The following is a 21,841-nucleotide window of genomic DNA, read 5'->3' on the forward strand; positions in this document are numbered from 1 at the left end:
AGAGAGAGAGAGAGAGAGAGAGTCGAGAGAGAGTGCTGTCCTGATGGAAACAGACGTAGGAGAAAAGTTCCCCAGGGACTATAAAGGGACTGGATATCTTGACCAGGGACACAAATTACCGTCCTTCAGCCTGAATGAGAAGAGTGTCGTAAGGTTTCCTGGGGTTGCGAACGCTACTTTATCTCTTTGTGTATTTCAATTGCATTAACTTGTATGATTTCGGTGTTTCTGCTTGCATGCATATGTGCTTTGTAAGAGAGCCTCGCGTTCCACTTTGAAATATACTTCCTGCGTAGCCAGAATGGAATGGCAAATTTGATTTGCTATGTTAGTTCCCTAATCCAGTACGGGTTTAATGTTTGAGAGAAGAGAGAGAGAGAGAGAGAGAGAGAGAGAGAGAGAGAGGAATTCAGAAGCTCCTCCGATATGTTTGCCATTGGTTTAACATAACACCTTTTCATTCTTTAAGGTTCAAGTTAAAATTGGTGAGAATACACAGGATTCTTCCATTTCTTTTATGAGAGAGAGAGAGAGATTCAAAAACTCCGATACGTCTGTCAGTGGTTATCATAACACCTTTTCATTTTTTAGGGTTCAAGTTGAAATTGGTGAGAATACACAGGATTCTTCCTTTTCTTTTATGAGAGAGAGAGAGAGAGAGAGAGAGAGAGAGAGAGAGAGAGAGAGAGAGAGAGAATTCACGGAAATTGATCACAGAGCGACAGACTTGCGTCTTGAAGGAAAATTAATGATTCCAGTGAATAATTTATGGTTATAATTTATTAGATAAGTCTGGGATCTAGTTCCCACCTTGTGGGCTGAATGAGTCACTTCAGCGACGCCAAATATTTAGGCCAAATGACGTAACTGGTACACTTCCCAAGGCTGCAAATAAATGAGACCATTACGCTGTATGGAAAAAGGGTCGTCTGGCTAGACCATTCAGAGTCGTTGGTGGGGAGCTAATGTTGCCCCAGATAGAAATATCATCAGAGTTCAGTTCTGAAATTTCGAGATCGTAGTCTGAAACTAGTTCGTGTTATTAAAGGATTTTTGGATGGACGGGGTTCAGGTATTACCGATGCATATATATATATATATATATATATATATATATATATATATATATATATATATATATATATATATATATATATATGTATACTGTATATATATTAGAAATATCAACACACAATTACGTGTGGAAGAGGCAATTTCTGACTCACATCAGGATCGGGAACTGGTCTTTCTTTTCAAGACCAGAGCGCTGCCAACTGAGCCACACAAGTCATAAAGTTGGAACCTGCTTACAACTTTGCAAGGGAATTACCTGGGCAGGCTAGCATAATTACCAATGTTTTCCCAACTCCCCGACTCTGCAGTGATTCAATTGACAGCATTTTTTCATACGTGTGGAATAGAAATATATATATATATATATATATATATATATATATATATATATATATATATATATATATATATATATATATATATATATATATATATAATTATTTTTGTAATTAAGAGTAAGGAATCTCTCCTGCATTGTGACGTCTCAGATATGCGGCGATGCAGCCAAGTCTTGCTGAAAAACAAAAATTTTGCTGTCGATTTCTCCTCGTTATTTTGATTGAAATTCAATGTTGTGCGGAGTTGAAAAGTTGTCTTACTTACAGATGCTGGCGTTAAGTCACCTAACGTATAATTAGGCTCCTGAATTAAGGACTACCATGTTTCTTAAGAAATCCGGGCCGTGTAATCATTTATTATTGTATAGGCCTAAGACCTCCTTTTAAAACACAGGAAGAGAGCGCTAGGGAGGGTTATTAGGCGAAAGGTAATCATCATTATCTCGTGTTGCGAGCGTGGCAGTAAAACAATTAAATGCCACAATAAATCCGGCATTTCACGGCATCACGTCACTCCTGTCGCCATTGTTCTGTCGAGAGCTGTTGTCAACTTAGGAAGGGAAGGACCTACAGTGGACCCCACAGGTTCTCTTGAAGAATCCGAAGAGTAGTCCTCTTGACTTTTTGAAGTTTTGAAAGTTTTACCTCTCTCTCTCTCTCTCTCTCTCTCTCTCTCTCTCTCGTTGAAATGTGTCTGTGAAGTCAGCGATTTTCCACATATCCTATAATCTAAAACGATCCGTTGCTTGAAATTCCATAAACGGATTGTTGGTATTTTGTTCTCGCTGTAAAGGTATTTCCCTTGAGGATTGTCGCCCGGGCTGAGATCTTTCCTGGTACGCCAAGTTTTTGGAAACGTGATTTTCCAGAATGGAAACTGATTAAATTAAATATTTCTCAATTTAATGCACGTTTTCATGTTTAAAATTTTCTTGCCATTCTTCGAGATTAGAGATGCAATGGACTTAAAATTGATTCATTGGCAGAGGTAATTCTTTTCATTATCCCATGCTTTTAATTTAATTATCGAAATGTTCTGATGACGTTAACGGAGTTAAATTAATTTAGAAATTCTGAGTTTATGATACTTTAATGGCTCTAAATTGGTCAAATCGATTGAATGAGTTTGGTGAACCCAGAATTTTAGGTTGGGTTCGGCGACCTACCAGAAAAGTAGGATCGTCAAGAATTTCGGCAAATAAAGGCGTGGAAAGGAAAGATGGAAGCGTCTAGACTTAATAGATGGTTGCAGAGGACAGTGAACTGATGATAAAGGTGTGTGTTGGCGCCTCAGCGCGCACGCGATCGCGTGAGAGTCAATTTCGACTTATGTTTATTATTGCAGAGGCGCTGGGACGATCGTTTCGGATCCTTCAAACGCTGGCGTGATCCCTGTTTCCAAACTGTCTCTTGTCTGTCTCACACACACACTCTCTCTCTCTCTCTCTCTCTCTCTCTCTCTCTCTCTCTCTCTCTCTCTCTCTCTCTCATGTCCATATCAAAACTCTGTCTTTTGATGCATTCCTGCGAGTTGGAGCAATTTGATGACATTCAAGGTCAGATATATTTTCAGTATCACATGATTTTAACTCTTGATCGATTGCCTCTTTCTCCTTCACGTGCCTCCTCACTCCCTCTCCAGAGGTGGGTTGGCCACTGGGCAGTCATAAATAATAATAGCTTCTCTGGCTGTGATCTCCAATTAATGTTAATGCCAGCTTCTTGTGGGGCATCTCATCTTCCTTAAGCTTGTGTTCCTGCATCTGCTGTGGTTTTATTTCTTGTTTCGTTTGTGTTGTTCTACGTTCTGTTGTTTAACGTTTGTCCTGTTAACGAAATTGTGGCATTTCCTTCCGTTTATTTTCCTCCTTTCAATTTTCCTTTCAGTTTTCACCAGCTGTCTGCAACAGTCTTGTAATCTCTCCCTTGTCTTTGCCAACATCTCGTGATCATTTTCCACCTCTCTCTCTCTCTCTCTCTCTCTCTCTCTCTCTCTCTCTCAATTTATTTAGTCTTTTAATCTTTCCCTTGCCTCAGCCAGCATCTCTTGATCGTTTTCCACGTCTGCATCCTAATATAAATCCTCTCTCCCTCTCTCTCTCCTCTCTCCTCTCTCTCTCTCTCTCTCCTCTCTCTCTCTGACAGGTACAACTTAAATTTTCCGACATTTATATTCCTTTCCCACTCGTCTTCATCTGTGTATGTTCAGTATTCGTTGTCACGTCCTCTCTCTCTCTCTCTCTCTCTCTCTCTCTCTGCAGCGCCTCATTTTGAGAGAAATATTCTTTGAGGAAATTGATCAAATAAGGATGATGTTGGTGTCGCATCACCTAGGATTTTAGTAATGTGTGGGCATCGCACTTGTTTGTTTCATAACATGGAGCGGTGGGCGGTTAGGGCGTGGACGTTGAAGATTATCCATTGCCAAGGAAGTGGGATGCGAGATAGTTTTGGTAGTGGCTGCCATTTCGGGAAGAAATGACCTACCGTGGAGTTACTCTCTTGCCATCTACGCTTTTTCTGAACCCTTTTTTTTTTATACTTTTCTTAATTCTTCCGTTTTGTTTTCTTCATTCACATCTTCCAGTTTTCTTAGCTCTTCTTGGTTTAGTTTTCTGTAAAAGAAAACTATTGTGCCGGCTTTGTCTGTCCGTCCGCACTTTATTCTGTCCGCACTTTTTCTGTCCGCCCTCAGATCTTAAAATCTACTGAGGCCGGAGGGCTGCAAATTGGTATGTTGATCATCCACCCTCCAGTCATCAAACATACCAAATTACACCCCTCTAGCCTCAGTAGTTTTTAATTTATTTAAGGTTAAAATTAGCCATGATTAGCCATGATCCAGATTCTGGCAACGATAAAGACCAGGCCACCACCGGGCCGTGATTAAAGTTTTATGGGCCGCGGCTCATACAGCCTTATACCGAGACCACCGAAAGGTAGATCTATTTTCGGTTGCCTTGATTATACGCTGTACAGAAAACTCGATTGCGCTGAAGAAACTTGGGCGCATTTTTTACTTGTTTAACTCCTGCCTCTGCCGCATGTCAGGTCTGAGTTCATGTAATGGATTTGTCATTAGTTCTCATGATTATTACAAGCTTTCTGGTATTCTGGTATCCTCTCTCCCATCTCCATTATTCCCTATTGCCTTCCCTCTTCGCAGATTATTTTTCACGCCCCTGATTCCTAAGATAACAACCGTCATACCCCGCCCGTAGCTGGGGTGGATCATGCCGTCTTCGTATTGCACAGTATTGCACGCCACAGTGACGTCATGCACCGGGAGTACTCGAGGAGGAACAGCCGGTTCATTTTAAGAAAGAAAAAGTGACTGAGGGGTGGGAGGGGGGGGGGGATTGTTTGAGGGGGGGGTTAGAGGGAGGCTGCGATGATTAAGTAACTAGAGAGAGAGAGAGAGAGAGAGAGAGAGAGAGAGAGAGAGAGAGAGAGAGAGAGAGAGAGGACGTGACAACGAATACTAAATATGTAAAGATGAAGACGAGTGGGAACGGAATATAAATGTCGGAAGAGTTAAGTTGCACGTGGAGAGAGAGAGAGAGAGAGAGAGAGAGAGAGAGAGAGAGAGAGAGAATTATATTGGGACACAGACGTGGAAAATGATCACGGGATGCTGGCAGAGACAAGGGGAAGATTAGAAGACTGAATACATTGAGAGAGAGAGAGAGAGAGAGAGAGAGAGAGAGAGAGAGAGAGAGAGAGAGAGAGAATGGCGCTCTACCGCTGGTGCTTCTACCAGCCATTGTCTTGAGTTGATCTGGCACGCACTGCAGATCTTTAAAGGGGCGTGTGTTCTGGAATCGTTAACATTTATATTATAATTTATTTCGAGTTGATCACAGAGTCATCTTGTTGAAAAGATATTTTTTGATATAAGAAACTATTCTGAACATCCCATTTCCTTGACTTTTACTTTTACTTATATTTGAATCGTCAGTGAATAATAATAATAATAATAATAATAATAATAATAATAATAATAATAATAATAATAATAATAATAATAATATTAAATATTTTGTAGAATGTAGGGTGATGCCAGCTTCCTTTATAAGGGCACCGAATGGTACTGTCATCTCTCGTAGAGCCGTAAAAAAAAAAAAAAAAAAAAGACATGTCGTTCTGGACGGGCTGCCATGTTCTGTTGTTTTGTCAGTTAGTCTCGTGTTGCTGATTTCACAAGTTGGAAATTGCAACGTTGCTTTAATAGAATTGGACCGGCCGGCGTCTTGGGCGGTTGGGGGTTTTCTTTGCACAATTTTACAGCGATCTTTGAGAGCAGTTACCTTTGGAACACTTCTTTCAAGCAGTAAATAGTTTCTCTCTCTCTCTCTCTCTCTCTCTCTCTCTCTCTCTCTCTCTCTCTCTCTCTCGGTCCATTTTAAAGATAACATTAATGCGAAATTTTTTATTGGATTATATTTGAAATAGGCGAAACAAATATTTGTAATCGAAGAAGCTTAGATCCATGAACATGAAATATGAGTTGGATACGAATCAGTTACCTTGGTTTTAAGAAAGGAAGATACTTATTTTCATTAATAATTTTAAGTGTTCTTATGGGGGAATCTTAATTTATGAGATATTTATATTGATTATCTGTGTTTTATTGGTTAAATTATATCAGGTGACTCTTGATAAGTCATTTTATCCCCCTTGCTAAACTACTTTACCAGACTTTTCTTAGTGAAACCCATTTATCAGAAGTTTCCCCGCAATAATATTTGATTGGTTACTTTCTAGGTGAGATTTAATCAGGTATCTGGGGAGAACTTTTAAAACATTGGCAGTAGTGATGCTCTTGGCAAAATCACTGCAAAAACACTTTGCGATATATGTTTCAAGGAAAGGAAGGTCGGTAATCCCAGGAAAATTCTCTCTCTCTCTCTCTCTCTCTCTCTCTCTCTCTCTCTCTCTCTCTCTCTCTCTCTCTCTCTCTCTCTCTCTCTGACTTACGCAACTAAAGTATTTATAATTTCCTTCATGTCCGTCGGTTTCAACATAAATACGTCAAAAATTGTTCTGATATATATTTGGGTTTTTAATCTCTCTCTCTCTCTCTCTCTCTCTCTCTCTCATCTCAGACTCATAGACAACTTTTTCTCTCTCTCTCTCTCTCTCTCTCAGATTCTCTCTCTCTCAGATTTATTTCCGTAGTGATAACTTTTTTCATTCGTTTCCTTTATTTTTCTTAGACATCTTTTCACGACTGTTTAAACAAATTAGTTGAGGGCGAGAGAAAGAATATGTTCCCGCTCACAGAAAACAGAGAGAGAGAGAGAGAGAGAGAGAGAGAGAGAGAGAGAGAGAGAGAGAGAGAGAAAATGCCTTTGGCGCGCAGGAAACAAAAGGAAAGATGAAATGCCTCAGGATTACTTCAAAGACACACAAATGTCTTTGGATCCCTGGGAGCAGATGGGAAATGCTTTTGGATCTCCGAAAACCAACAGAAAACAGAGGAAATACCTTGGGATCAATAGAAAAACAGAGAGAGAGAGAGAGAGAGAGAGAGAGAGAGAGAGAGAGAGAATACCTCGGCTCACAATAAACAGAGAGGGGGAGAGTGTCCTCGGCTTGCTGCAAACAAATTGAAAGGTAAACAGTGTCTCTGGCTTGCAGGCAACAGACAAACAGAGAGAACGAGAGAGAATCTCAGATTCACTGAAAAAGAACTGAAAGAACGAAAAAGTCTTTGGGTTTTAGGAAACAAAATGAGAGATTGGGGAGTCTTTGTCTTGCAGAAAACGTAAAGAGGGCAAAAGACAATTGTTTTATGCTCGCCAAAAAGAAAGAGAATGCCTTCGGCTCCTTGAAAACAAAAGAAGAATCTGAAATAGGAAGTGTTCGGTTCCAGAAAACAAACTAAGAGAGAGAGAGAGAGAGAGAGAGAGAGAGAGAGAGAGAGAGAGAGAGAGAGAGAGATTCTTCGGATTCCAGTAAACAAATAGAGAGAGAGAAAATGGCTTATGTTCTCACAAAATATAAGAGAAAATATCTTGAGCCCACAGAAGACAAACAGGATGAGGCAATTTTTTGGTCCCAGGAAAATCTGAAATTAAACCTCTCAGTCTCACAGAAAACACTTGGGGCAATAGAAAACTGCCCTTCTTCAGGAAGCCCTTACGTTTTGGCAGGCCAATTTCCCGTTCATTCACCCCACCACCTATATCTCTCTTGGAGATTACGCCCACCTCCGGCACTCTCTACACCCGCGCAATGCATTACTTATGCATTACTTATCCCTTGACTTGAATGTACCATGCCTCTCTCTCTCATTTTTAATCTCTCTCTCTCTCTCTCTCACTCCATTTTAATTGTGATTCTCCTTCTCTTCCTCCTTACCCTGCGACCTTCCCCACAGCCGTGCTGCCTTTCTGAGTTTATGCCCTGATTAATATCCACTGGTATTTTAAATCATTTCCGTTAGGTATTCCATAATTAACGCAAGTTGAATGTCTTTTGATTTTTCGTTACAAGTTCGTATGTTATTTCCATACAAATTCCATTTTGGATTATACATTCGGACTTGATTCCCATCCCAGCTCTGTTGTTAACACTCCCATACTTGATCACGGATATTGAGATCAAATTTTAATCTTAATTGTTCCCTGGATTTTTTTTTTTTTGGTACCTTTTCAGATTTCAGTCTTTGAAAAATCATTTCCTGCCCTTCCCATATCTTGCTGGCTTCTTTATTCTTGATGGTGAATTCACTTAGCTGTTCCCACGTCGAATTTGTCTGAACTTATTATATTCCCATTGCTGTTCAGATCTTGGTATTGTCACGCTGATATTTGCATTCCAAGTTCAGTCTGAATTTTCAGAATTCTTCCATTTCTTGCAGATTGTTTTTCACAAATCTCCATTCATCTCCAAGCCTCCCTTCTCATAGCTAGGTGTAGCTAGATGCTGAACAACCTCTTTGTCAGCTGTTGGTCGATCTCATATGTCTTTTGGTGTTATTGCAGTTTCTGTTAATAGTCTGTCTTTCTTTTGAAATATTATTTTTTAAAAATTTTTGAGGCATATTTACAGAAGCAAGGTCTGTATGGATACTAAAAAGTTCCATCGTTATCCCTGAGATTCAATATTTGACTGAGTCGAGCTTCAGTATTCGCATATTTGCAGACTCTGTTTACCCATTCCTCTCTTATGATGTAAACTCTCCCGTGTTTGTTTTGGAACTTAATGATAGGCGTGTGTTCCTAATTCGTGTACGTGACGGAAGTCCGATGGAATGCTGTTTTGGCCTTGGACGAGGGGAGCTGCTCAGATAAATTCGACATGTCCAATAAACTCTGTGGCTTTAAATGTGTAGTTGTATTTGTTGCTTGAAGGCGGCCCCTAAAGTATTTGTTAGTGTTATTTGTTCAACAAAAGCTGTTTCCCAGGAAAAAAAGCCTAGTCATTGCCGCATTTATTGATAGGCGTCCATCGCTTCCACGAGGGCACTGGGTCTGGAGATTAGGCCACTTTTTGTATCCAGTAAAAAGGAAAGTCAGAGATCAGAGGTGCGGAGACTATAAATGGGAATGAGTTCATTGAGTGTAGGGAATTGTCGTCCCAGAGAATGCAGAGTTTTGTGAACAAGTGTTTGTCATGACTAATAGACAAACAATTAAGCAGGTGTTTTAAGAGAAGCATAAATGGAGGATAAACACGATATGAATAAAAAGGGGGAAAGAGAAACATGCGAGAGGGGGAAAAAATGGTTAAGTTGGCTTCTAAGAAAGACTGGGAGATTGTTTGCATTTCTATAATTAGCTCTCCGGAAACTCTTGATAGCTAAATGTAACTTATCTCAGACTTTGTCACAGTCTGTGCCACTGTCTCCAAACCATGGCGTGCCTTGGTACATTTTCCTTTTGTTGTTTATTATTTTGATGTATTCGTTTCGAAATGATTTCATTTTTAGTGTGTATAGCCTGCATATATGCACATGATGTATTCATTATTACAATTTTTTATATGGACAAATCATTACTTTTTACTTTTTTTTTTAACTTTTTAACCTGTTGTCCTTTTTCTTTTTTAAACTGTTGTGTTTTTGGATTCTTTCAATTTTGATAATAATACTTATTATAATTCGTAAGAACTTTTACCATGGCAAAGAGCCTAATAAAGAAAGTGGGGCGATGGGAAGATACGATATTATATGGGAAATGTAGTAACTTTTTATTTTAGAAGAAGACAACATGTCTTCTCAGTAGTGGCTTTGGGTAATAAGGTCATATACGCCAAGTGTCAGAAAAGGGACTAATTTCTTAGACAACGACCTCTTAAGTTAGAATTGGTTAAAATATAAAACGTGTTCGGTTACAATTCAGGCTAAAGTTTTGCGTGTTTGCTTGTAAGTACTAATTGAAGTGTATCTTGTAATTTTAGCTTTTTAAATTGCGTGATTATTTACTTTGACCCATTTTAAGTAACCTGTACTTAAATAATAATAATAATGATAATAATAATAATAATAATAATAATAATATTTTGTTATACTTTATAATTATCTTGATTTTTATGTAATAATAATAATAATAATAATAATAATAATAATAATAATATTTTTTCTGTCATACCTTACAATTATCATTATTTTTAAATTTTGTACGTGGTACTTATTTCACTAACCAAGCGTTGTTACTAGATTTTTTTGTAACTGATATTGGCTTTTCAGTGTCAGCTGGCAAATCTGATTTCACCAAAATTGTCTAACGTCCAAATTTTTTTAATTGCAGCAGTAGTTTTATCCAGTAGTTCTATCTAGTTCCTACCAGGCTATTAGAACTTGTTTTCTCTCCTCCCATTTTTGTTTCGACTTTGTATAGAGAATGGTCTGAGCCCAGCCCAAGAGCGGAGGGTAAAGAAGAGATCTGGAATCACATACAGGTTAATTACAGGTGAACTTTTTCTCTTTAGAATTATGTGGCTGATTATTCCCCCCGCCCAAAAAAAAAATTAAAGACAGAAGGCTTGTGTCATTCGGTTTTCAGTTTTTTGGCTCGTAAGTGGAGTACTGTAGACATTTTTGTTTATTTTTTACCCCGACGCCATTCTGAGTTGAAATGAATGTCACCATACGAACGTAGGCATATTTTTTGTTCGTTTACTCTTTTGTGAATTTTCGTCTTCATGATTGAAACTGAAGTGAATGTTAGACCTGTAGATTAGCATGTCATATGTCAGTTAGTCTTTTATTTATTGATTTATTTTTGTCTGCCCCAAAGAGCGGGAGAAGTACAATATCTCATCGAAGTCAGGCAGGTGTTGCTGTTTCGCCCACTAACAAGTCACTCACTAAACCTAGGCATGCCTCGATTACTGGGTAGAATAGAGAGGTACCAAAAGGAATAATTGTAGAGAAATTAAACGTAAGCATCGGGAGTTCAAGTATTTTATGAGTTACACAAAGAGCTACAGTTGGTGTGGCTATAGTGTCTGCCTTATTTTAAGTGAGGAGGACTCTGATCAGAACAGCAAAACCTTCCTGAAGGAGACGTAGTCCTTTGATTTAAATATAGATAACCCTTTGCTTTGTAAACCAGAGGGTCTCTCGTTTTTATTTAATTGTTGAAATGGGGAAGATCTCAATATATATTGTGAGGATTTTGTCTGTTACAGCTTATTGACTCCAGCATACTTATAAATATCAGGGTGGGAGATTCATAGTGTTCTTGGGAACAGGACGACGCATTTCTTCTAGATAAACGCAATAGTAAACTACAGTTCTTGTGGGGGGTTCATATTTCCATGAATGGGAAAGCTCTTCTAATATATATATATATATATATATATATATATATATATATATATATATATATATATATATATATATATATATATATATATATATATATATATATATATATATATATATATATATATATATATATATATATAACATAAGGAGAGTACATTTTTAACATGCAAGTTATGTGAAAGACTTGAAGTACTAGAATAGTATTCTTACATCATGAGATTGTTTTCCCTTTGCACCCGGTGTCTGCTCCTAGTTTTATTTTTGGCAAGATAATTGCAATCAATACCCAGCGAACCGGTACCTCTGCCCTACCCATGACTCGATAGTCGAGATTATAATTTTCATTTGTTTTTTCTTTAGACTGCAGTAGTCTGTAATTTTAGTGATGGTAGTTTTCAGTCTGTAGTAGAGCGTGATGTTACCATCCCCGTAGCTAGCCTGTATATGTACGTTTTTTAATACTTGTTATTTTTTCCACTTACCAGCACTAGAAGCTCAAAAATTCAATGTTTTTAAAATTTTTTTAGCTCGTCTTGGAGGCTAACTTAATTTTTAGTTTTCTGTAAAAGAAAACTTGAGATGGCTATTTGTCTGTCCGTCCGCACTTTTTCTGTCCGCCCTCAGATCTTAAATACTACTGAGGCTAGAGGGCTGCAAGTTGGTATGTTGATCATCCACCCTTCAGTCATCAATCGTACCAAATTGCAGCCGTCTAGACTCAGTAGCTTTGATAGTATTTAATGTTAATGTTACCCATAATCGCGTGTCTGGCACCGCTATTTGACAGGCCACCACCGGGCCGTGGCTGAAAGCTTCATGGGCCACGGCTCATACAGCATCATACACTGTACAGAAAACTCGATTGCGCCGAAGAAACTTCGACGCGTTTTGTACTTGTTTGTATCGTAGACAGTGTCTTAGTTTGTGACTGTACTTGTGTACTACATAACTGATCATTCCACACACACACACACACACACACACACACACACACACACACACACACAGAGAGAGAGAGAGAGAGAGAGAGAGAGAGAGAGAGAGAGAGAGAGAGAGGCACTCTCTCACACTCAAATTAAGCAGCTCGGGAGCTGTTGCCAAAGAGGAGATTGGGTGGTGGGTTATTTATAGAACTTAGCATATTTCTCAAACAAACACTTGGAAGAATTCCCTCGTTATTTTCTCTGAATTAAGCTACGATTACATGACATGGGAGATGGGCGCCTTGCGTAATACCCTCTTTCATAGTCTGATCATGAAAATTACGTGCCCTGCTGGTTTAATGTACCCTGAGGGCCATTTGTTGTTCGAGAAATTAAGGGGTTAAATAACCTGAGTGTGCTTATGAATGAACTTAAAGTTTATGAAAATGGTAATCACTGATACTGAATCTTAGGGGATGGAAAGAACCAGGGTCTATAGATATAAGGACCACGTTGTGATGGAGTCTCTTGAGAGGCGATTTTCAGCTGAAACGGAAATGACACATAGTGTGCTAACTTAGACTGTTTTTGCAGAATATGGAGTGAGGGTACAAAGCCAGATGATTGGAACTGAAGTCATAGCAAAGATACTACAGAAAGGTCAGCTGAAAGAAAGAAATAGATCAAATACCGTAGGAAAGTTTTAGAAAATGCAGTTGCACAGATAAAATTCATGTATTAAGACATTGCTTGCTGTGTATGGAATTTAAAAATCCCCTTCTGATGGTTTTTGTTGATGGCAAGAAGGCACATCGCGGCGTCTGCAGACCAATATTTTGTTGAAAGGTTGGCGCCACTGGCATTCCCGTTAATTGAAATTATCCTTGAGCGAGGTGCATGCAAATTTGATGAGCTCTTGTTAAATGAGCGAGCGGTAAATAGTATTGTTTTACAAGGGAAGGTCATTTCACCTTTGCTGTGTTTCGTTGAAGATTTTATAATTATAGAAGTTCTTGGAGATGGACGAGAAGGTCTGGATTGAGTAACGTTAGAAAGTTGACAGACTTAATCAGCAAGTAAGAACTTGCTCAATAGAATGCTTCCTGTATCTAGAGAGATGGGACTCCAGATAAATCTAAGAAAAACAATTGGTGAGGACGGAGTCTGCACAAATGGACGAGAACTTTGAGAACTGGGGCGGGGGATGAAGAGAGTCGTGGAAGATAAAACCAAGGAAAGAAAAGAATGGTTTAATATAACCGAGGCACTTTGCTTCACGCGGCATTAAAAGGGAAGCGATGGTGATTATGCATACTTGGAACTAGGCAGAGCGAGGATGTGTGAACTTATACAATTAAGCAATTTGTACTAAAGAAACAAGTCATCTCTTTAAACTGCATGTGTGAAGTTTTTCTGGCGGTTGTGGATAAGAAACAGAATTCAGGATTTTTGCTGAAATCTCACTTCTTATTTGACGCTCTCGTCGATTGAACGAATTGTGTTGGGTACATATTTCATTTTGTGGCATTAAAAGTCTTGAAGGTTATTCTGCTAAGAAGGTTATGTTTGGTTTTATTGTTTGTTTTTTTGTGAGCAAGATTGGGCAAAAATGTTCGTGATGGATTTTTGTAAATAATTAGCCAAAGCTAGACCTCATGGCGGGCGTCGAGTGATTGGAATTTGGTAGAGATAGTAATGTAACTTTCTTGTAAAGGACCTTTTGTAAGTGGCTCTGTGCATCTTTGGCGGAGATTTGCATTCTCTTGTGCATTATGAACCTCTTATTCTATATTTATGTTTAGTCCCAGTTTCGGAAATGGGTCCTGTCAGAAGAATTTTACCTTGTCTACTCGACAAAATTACACTAGGATAAGGGACTCAAACGGTTACATATTTTTAAGATTTTCATACATAGTCATTTCTTAACTCGATGTAGAGCAAAGACTTAAGGAGCATAGTCATTTCATATCGAACACACACACACACACAGGTAGAGTGCAATTTGATATTATGATCTTGGTCATTTTTCATATTTATGCAATTGATATTCTGTCGGACGCAGTTTCCGATTATAGTCAGGCACAAATATAGTTATTCGTCTACATTTCTTGCTGTGCTTGCATTTTAGTTTTATTCTAATAACTAAAAAAATAATGAAAACGAAAGAAATATGCTTCCTTCTGGAAGTATGCTGCGCAGAAACAGATTCATTTATTCAACCACAGGGAAGGCTTTCTAGTGCCGACCTTTTAACCAATCAATGGCGAACTTCGATATGACGTCACAACCACTCGTCTTCTTGTTCGTCATCGACCTCTCTTGTTTGGTCGATATAACCCGAGTTCGCAGTTCATTATAGACGCATCAAGTAATGTCTAGATTTTTCTATCAAGCAGTCGAGAGAATATTTGGTATGAACCAAAGTTCTGGTGACGAAGTTAGCTTGAAAGTAGCTTTTAGTCTGGTGGTAAACGGTCTTTTTCTTTTGTATAAGTAACTGTAAAGATAACGTTATAGATGTTGTTCTAAGTACAGCGTCTTTTTAAAGCTATATTGCTGTTTCTTTGAATTTGTCAAATAGCATTATTCCTTTTGAAGCAGACTGAGCCGAGAAATTCTTTGAATTTTTATCGCTCGTCTCTCACAAGTTGGTTCGTTTTCGGAAAATAAAACTGGAGTTTGGAAGAATCTTGATCCGTATTTCTTCGTATCTTTCTTCTTTCTCTGAGAAGTTCTTAGCTTAGAAAATAGTAGCCTATCTCTTGCATAGCAATCAACCACCTGTTGTCGTGCTGAAATAGCTACAGTTGTTTGAGAAACAAAGACATTTGTTTGCTGAGACGGTCTAGTGCCTCTTGCGGACACAAAAAAAGGCCGTTTAATCCAACGAAACAGAACTGATTGATTCGAATGCATTTTACCCAATATCACTTTACTATGATAAGTAAAAACCCACAATTATGTATATGAGCAAAGCTGCATTTTTCAAAATACGAAAAGGTTTAAAAATGGGGGCTGTCGACCGTTTGCATTTTCAATAATTTTTGTATTTTGAAAAATACAGCTGTGCTCATACACATAATTGTGGATCTTTACTTATCATTGCCGGTCACAAGTATAGTGATGCACTATAGATCACTTGATAATCTTTAGTCGTTTAGATTGGCCATTTCCATACTCGTAAATGCCTTTCTTGTGAAATTATGTACAAAGTTTTCGATAGCCTATCGACCAAATATCTTGTCACGATGAAATCGGTGATTTTATCCGATAGAAAAGGGTGGGTTTTCCCTCAGAGTGATAGTGCAAGCATCGATGAAAAAGAAAATAGTGAAAATACTAAAGAAAACGAGATGGTGAAAAAGAAAATATTGATGCATACCCATAATGTTTGTTACCACTTCAGATTTTCAAATAATTTCTTACCGTATGCTGCCTATAATATTTTTCATTCTCCAGATCTTTAACTGAACGGTTGACAGGAAATAGTTTTATATAATATAAGAATTACCGGTAATTTAAAAACAAAATAAATTTAGGAAGTCCAGCACATGAAAGCATATTCATCTCAGGAAAAGTAGGTTTTTTTGGTGTAAGCATGCATGCATGCATAAATTTTATTTATTCATCGACATGGTAGTTTAAGCAGTGTGCGTGTGCATTGTATGTCATACAGAATACACACTCCATAGATATAGAAATATGAGTATTATATATATATATATATATATATATATATATATATATATATATATATATATATATATATATATATATATATATAATCTGGGAAATATGTCATGAGGTATTTTAGACATTTATTTATGTCAAATTTTTTAAGGTAATATAATGTTAAACATGAGTTTTCGGTTTTAGAAATAGAATCTGTTGTTAATTTTAAATTACGCACTCCGTGTGTATAATGTCGAGAGAAGTATTCCATAGTTATTTGGTTAGCTCTGTCTCTCAATACCATCTACTGACTGAGAGCTCGCACTCTATGAACCGTATTATATTTTATATTAAGTTCCATAATCTCGTCTTTGGCCACGAAAATGGAAAAGTAGGTTTAATCTTTATTGTATAGCATTAGTACTCATAACACTAGAAGAATAAATTAACCTACCGTTTACTAACAAGCACCGTTCCTTCCTAACAGGTTCTCACTAATGATGATGTGTTCTTGTTTTTTTTTCCATGCTGCTCTGTTTAATCACTCACTCAATTCGCCATTGCCCTAAACTGCACATTCTGGCCGGCTGCTCACAATTGGATGTCCTCGTTTTAACGTCATCTGGTGGTTATATCAACTTTCGATATTCATTCTCTATGTTCCTTCTCCTTCCTGTGCATTCTTGGTGTTGTAATGTTATGATTTTAAATGGCTGTCACTTTGTTCGTTCTCATGCACTTTTCTGCACGGATTTCTGGAACACTTTCGCATGCTTTCTGTGTAATTATGCATTTATGTTTATGCACGATGTATTTGTTGTATTTTTGTATATATATTGTATATATATATATATATATATATATATATATATATATATATATATATATATATATATATTGTGTTTTAAATCTTCTTGTTGTGGGCCCCTTTGCTTTTAACTCTATACAAAATATTATTCATGGCTTTCAAATTACATACATGTAACATACATTTTCAACTTATATACATGCAACATACATTGATATATACATACGTCATTACTATGTGTGTATATATATATATATATATATATATATATATATATATATATATATATATATATATATATATTATTTTGTGTTTTCAATCTTCTGGGCCCCTTTGCTTTTTAACTCTTTGCAAAATATTATTCATGGCTTTCAACTTGCACACATGCGTGACGTTTCTCTGCGTATATATTTTACTTCCCTTATTTTCCGTTTGCTTGTATGCCATTTTCATTGGATAATTGTTGCTGTTTTATCTCAACATTTCTATCTTATTTACTGCTTTTTGATGCGCATGCATTTTCCTTTATGCAAATGCTTCCTCCCTCCAAACAAACGAATGATTTTGTGGGCAATTTCTGTACCAATTTGAATTTGACATTTCTTAATAATGTTTTTTTGGTCGTGTAATTGGTGTAATTGATTTGAAATACATCGTGATTATGTATTTTGTTTAATATTACTTCTATACGTCAACAACTCTCATCTCTTTGTAAACATAAATTCCGCATGTCAATAAATGGTGATTACATGGCTATATTTCCATCCCTGAATTGACCATTGTCACCCTCGTAATATGGTTATTAATATTGTTCCCATCAATCAAAAACCATATCACGTGACCTTGAATCTCTCTGGATCTCAATATACCTTTTCATGTTTCCCATGTACAACTGGTCCAACTGGTTTAACCTGTTTTTTTTTTCTTTCCATTGTTTTTTCGCCCTCTCTCCGGGATGGGTTGACCAAACTGGTTTTTGAATCGCACGTCTGGTGGACTGACGTCGGTGAAATGTTCTTTTTTTATTTAATTTTTTGCTTTTGGGAATTTATTTACATTATTTGGGATCTCCCTGTGCTATTTCATCCCCGGGCTCATCATTACGTTCCTTTAACCACGTTTTTAACGCGTTTATCGCCGCATTATTTGCTCTGCTTTCCTCCGTAAAACTTCGTCCCCTTATCGTTCAAATTCTGGACGACTTGATCGATGTTGTAGAGCGGAGACCTTCAGCAACACGTCGCGAACACGTGAAACGAAAGTCACCGGCAAAGACGGCAACACAGTAATCACCAAAGAGGCAGAAAGCTCCTCCTCCAGGTGTGGTTATGGTGTCTTAGGCAGTAGGGCCAATGTTGCTGATGGTGGTGGTGGTACTTTAGAAAGTATTTTTTAGGAGGTTGTTCCTCTCTGTCATGGAAGCAATTCTGCGCAGCATTTGAATTGAAATATAGAATTTAGCTGTGTTGGCAAGAACTGGGACCTGTGAGGTCATTCAGCGCTGAAACGAAATTGAGTAAAGGTTTGAAAGGTAACAGAGTTATTTTCTCATGAATCAATTGGTAGGAGAGGATGGAAAGGAAGGAGGAAGAAGGAGAATATGGATTTTTTTTATTATTATTAATAATAATTTGCTCTGCCCTTTCCAGCTTACGAACAGCCATTACCGTTGTGGCAAGATTTAGCCATTACGAATTAAAATCAAACTTACTCGTTCTGTTTAATCTGTTCAGTCATTGTATGATAGCAAATGAGTCAGTGAGGAATTAAAAACAAGACCTGACCTTCCAGAACTGAACATTATCATCGTCAAAATTAAAATGAACGACTATCTTTGTATCTTTCACTATCTTGCTTAGCAGACTTTTTGACCCGCGAGGGAATCCGCGTCGTGCAGGCAAAAGCGAATAAATTGCTAGAAATTCTCTCTTACTGAAACTGCGTCAACGAAAAATAGTTCTCATATAGGGGTCCGATGGAGTAAATTGAAACATTTACAAAAACGGAAAACGAATTAGGACTTCAACTTGTTAATGAAAACGCAGTATGGCTTCACAGAAACTAAGTGAAAGAGTTAGCGGTTTGGAATTTATTTAAAATACTGAATGTTCACTTCTCGTACCGTTCTCTTCACAATAAATTGTCTAAATAGTGATTAGTCTTTACATTATCTATATGGATGCCAAATACTGAACTGTGACTGAAATTTTGAACAAGTCACTTCAGCAGATCATTTGTCAGAAGATTTCCCAGATTCAGTTAATTTTTGCTCGTCATTTTATGTTTCAGATTTCTGTAAAATTTCTGTATTGTCTGTACTTTGATAATTTACTGTGGATACAATGTATGAGTCAGGGCCCTCTTAGTATTGTAGGCCTTGGGCAAAGCAGTGCCCTGGGGACCTCTGTCACCCACCCGGAATAAAGCCTTAATGGGTAGATAAAAGCTTCTAGTTGTATTGGCAAATTTAAAAAACTGTTATAAAATCATTGCCTAAAGAAATAAAAAAAAAAACATGTAAGAACAAAATTGCAACATATAAATGAAAATTAATTGGTACATCGTTTAGGTAAAGATGGTATTATAAGTATTAATCATGAACCAACTCAAACATTTGTAATGTCTCATCTTCAGAAAACTACTATCTCCTATTAGAAGAAAATTAGAGGCTTTGTACAGATCTGAACTCAGTAATTTTTTGCATGGAATCATTATATAAACTGTGTTAAGGGATCTGGGAAATTCTCACGATGACATATGGTTTTAAGGTTCCCTAGAACGTTGTAACCCTTTGGTCTAGTTGCCTGGTGTCCCCATGCCCTAAGATGGCCCTGCATAGTGTATTTAGGAGGTATTTTTGAAGAACTCTTTCAAATTCATTCTTTCCAATTATGTTAAAAGCCGAAAAAGATGAATGTTTTGGAATTTTTTTGAGTTAATGTCCTTTTAATAGGGAACTACTGTATTTCCTTCATTGTATACATTAGTTTGGGATTTCATTTTGGATGTTCAAGCATGTGAATTCTCTTTGAGTTGATCGATTTAATGCACCAGTTACAAGGCTAAAGTTCTCAGACCTTCATGCATTGGATTGGTGTTTGTAGCAAAATTTCGTTTTCTGCAAATTTTCTTTGAGTTTTCAAACATGGGTCATGATTTTCCATTACATGAAGTGTTTCATGATTGGAGGACTGTTTGATATTCTAGAATTATTATTTTATTGAGTGTGAATAGAGGTTAATGTAACTTACATTATATATATCACTGTTAAAAAGTTATATTGTAATAAGGATCAGATTAACATTCATATGAGACAGTCCATAACATTTTCTAAGAGTACTTGTAGTTTCTTTGACATTCCACGATAACTTATGTCTGTTATCATGTATAATTTTTTTTTCATTATAGCCAACAAGAGCAAGCAAGTGCAAACCAAGGTCAGGGGTCATGGTTGGAAGGTATGAATTCTCCCCTCATCCAGCAAGAAGGCGATTGTAAACAGTTGAAACTTAGATTTGACGTCAGCCAGTATAAGCCTGAAGAAATTGTGGTCAAGACTGTGGACAATAAGTTACTGGTAGGTTTTTCTTGAATTTTTGCAAATATTAATGATATTCAGTTCAAAGTTTTAAAGATTTGTTGTCTGGAATTGAAAGATGTAATATGCCATCCAAGAGTCTCCCCTCCCCTTTTTTTCCCCCCAAAATCTAATCCCTAGCCTGGGTCACTGGTTTTAATGAGCATATTCCAGGTGCTTCCATCTTGTGTCCTCCCTTTGTTCCTTTATCCTGTCTTCCTGATTGCAGTTTCTCCATGTCAGTTTTTTCTCGATTTATAATCAGAGGTAAACATCACAAGAGGATTACAAGAAGATTCAGTGCTATAATCTTCATGATACTGATGACAATGGCTCTCAAGAAAATCAAGAATGGGTACTCAACTTGTAAGATGAGTTGTCATCAATCACCTAAAATCCATGGATGACATCAAAATGTATGGAAAAATGCTAAGAACTCTGATTCCCTTGTACAGACAATTCAGATTATAACTGCAAATATGAAAATGTGCAGTTGTTAGTAAAGGGAAAGGAAAGAACATTCAGAGTGATAGGAATCATTTCTCAGATTGGAATCCTGTAGGTTGACATTATCAAATACCAGAAAATGGAAAAAAAAAAAAAAACTTCTGAAAGTAATTTTTCTCCAGGATTTGGGCAATACCGCAGTCCAACCTCAGTGTATGGAAATATTATGAAAGTAATAAATCCATGGACTATCCCCAATAGTAAGATATATTGGAACAACTCAAATGAAGAACTCAAAATCATGGACAGTAAAATGAGAAGCTGATGAACATCAATAAGAGCAAGTGTGGTGAGGCTTTACTTACCAAGAAGAAAATGACAAGGAATGCAGTTCGGGACTGTATCACTGAGATAAAAACATTGGGCAGTACTACCTTAAGCACAGTTAAGAATAGATTGATAACAGCTTGGAATGGATGCTCATCTCGTTGATGAAAAGCTGGACAAGTATAAGGAAAGGATCTCGTTGTAAGGAATGAAAAGTGCAAAAAGAGACAGCTGCAATGGTTGGTGAGGAAAGAGCTGAAGGTGATGAAGGCATGTTGAAGGAACACAAGATCGAAGCACTTAGTAAACTGTATGTACAGAATAAAATAAATAGCCTATATGCTACTAATGCAAAAAGAATATGATAATCAGCCACATGGTAATTTAATGCCCAGCAGTAACTACAAATGTGTACAAGACAATGTATTATGCAGTCATCAATTGCCTTGCACTGGAAGATCTGTCAGAAATTAGCCTACCATGTACAGACAAGTGGTACAATAATATACTGTACCCAAAACAGTGCTGGAAAACTAACATATTGAAGTACTGTGGGACTAGGTGTAAAGACTAACCATGTGATACAGGCTTGAAGACCAGTCCTCTTCCTGGTAAATAAGCCTAGAAAGTATCTTGAGTGCAGCGTTACCATGGGACATGTGGACAGAGTGCACAGAAAATACAGAAAGGTACCAAGATCTTAAGAGAGAGAGAGAGAGAGAGAGAGAGAGAGAGAGAGAGAGAGAGAGAGAGAGAGAGAGAGAGAGAGAGAGAGAGAGAGAGAGAGAGAGAGAGAGAGAGACCAGTCTGCTACAGTACCCGCTTTCAGGACTGTGGTGTACAAATGGTACCAAAGGCACTGGTCAAAACACCTCAGGCCATGGGATATCCATACCC

The 21,841-nt window shown here is 37.4% G+C and overlaps 1 protein-coding gene across 3 annotated transcripts in view; it reads left to right on the top strand.

The window, feature by feature from the left end:
• The window catches only part of LOC136855504 (heat shock protein beta-1), a 52,095-nt gene that overhangs the window by 28,006 nt on the left and 2,248 nt on the right, over positions 1-21,841 (top strand). For 2 of the 3 annotated variants that reach the window (XM_067132606.1, XM_067132604.1), the window contains one exon: positions 20,002-20,170. In XM_067132606.1, coding sequence (XP_066988707.1) covers positions 20,002-20,170 — 169 coding nt within the window. Of the gene's footprint in view, positions 1-17,811; positions 17,914-20,001; positions 20,171-21,841 lie in introns of all 3 variants that reach the window. The other variant, XM_067132605.1, reaches the window with a different exon arrangement.

The sequence above is a fragment of the Macrobrachium rosenbergii genome, chromosome 31 (genome assembly GCF_040412425.1).
Source record: "Macrobrachium rosenbergii isolate ZJJX-2024 chromosome 31, ASM4041242v1, whole genome shotgun sequence".
Lineage (NCBI taxonomy): Eukaryota > Metazoa > Arthropoda > Malacostraca > Decapoda > Palaemonidae > Macrobrachium > Macrobrachium rosenbergii.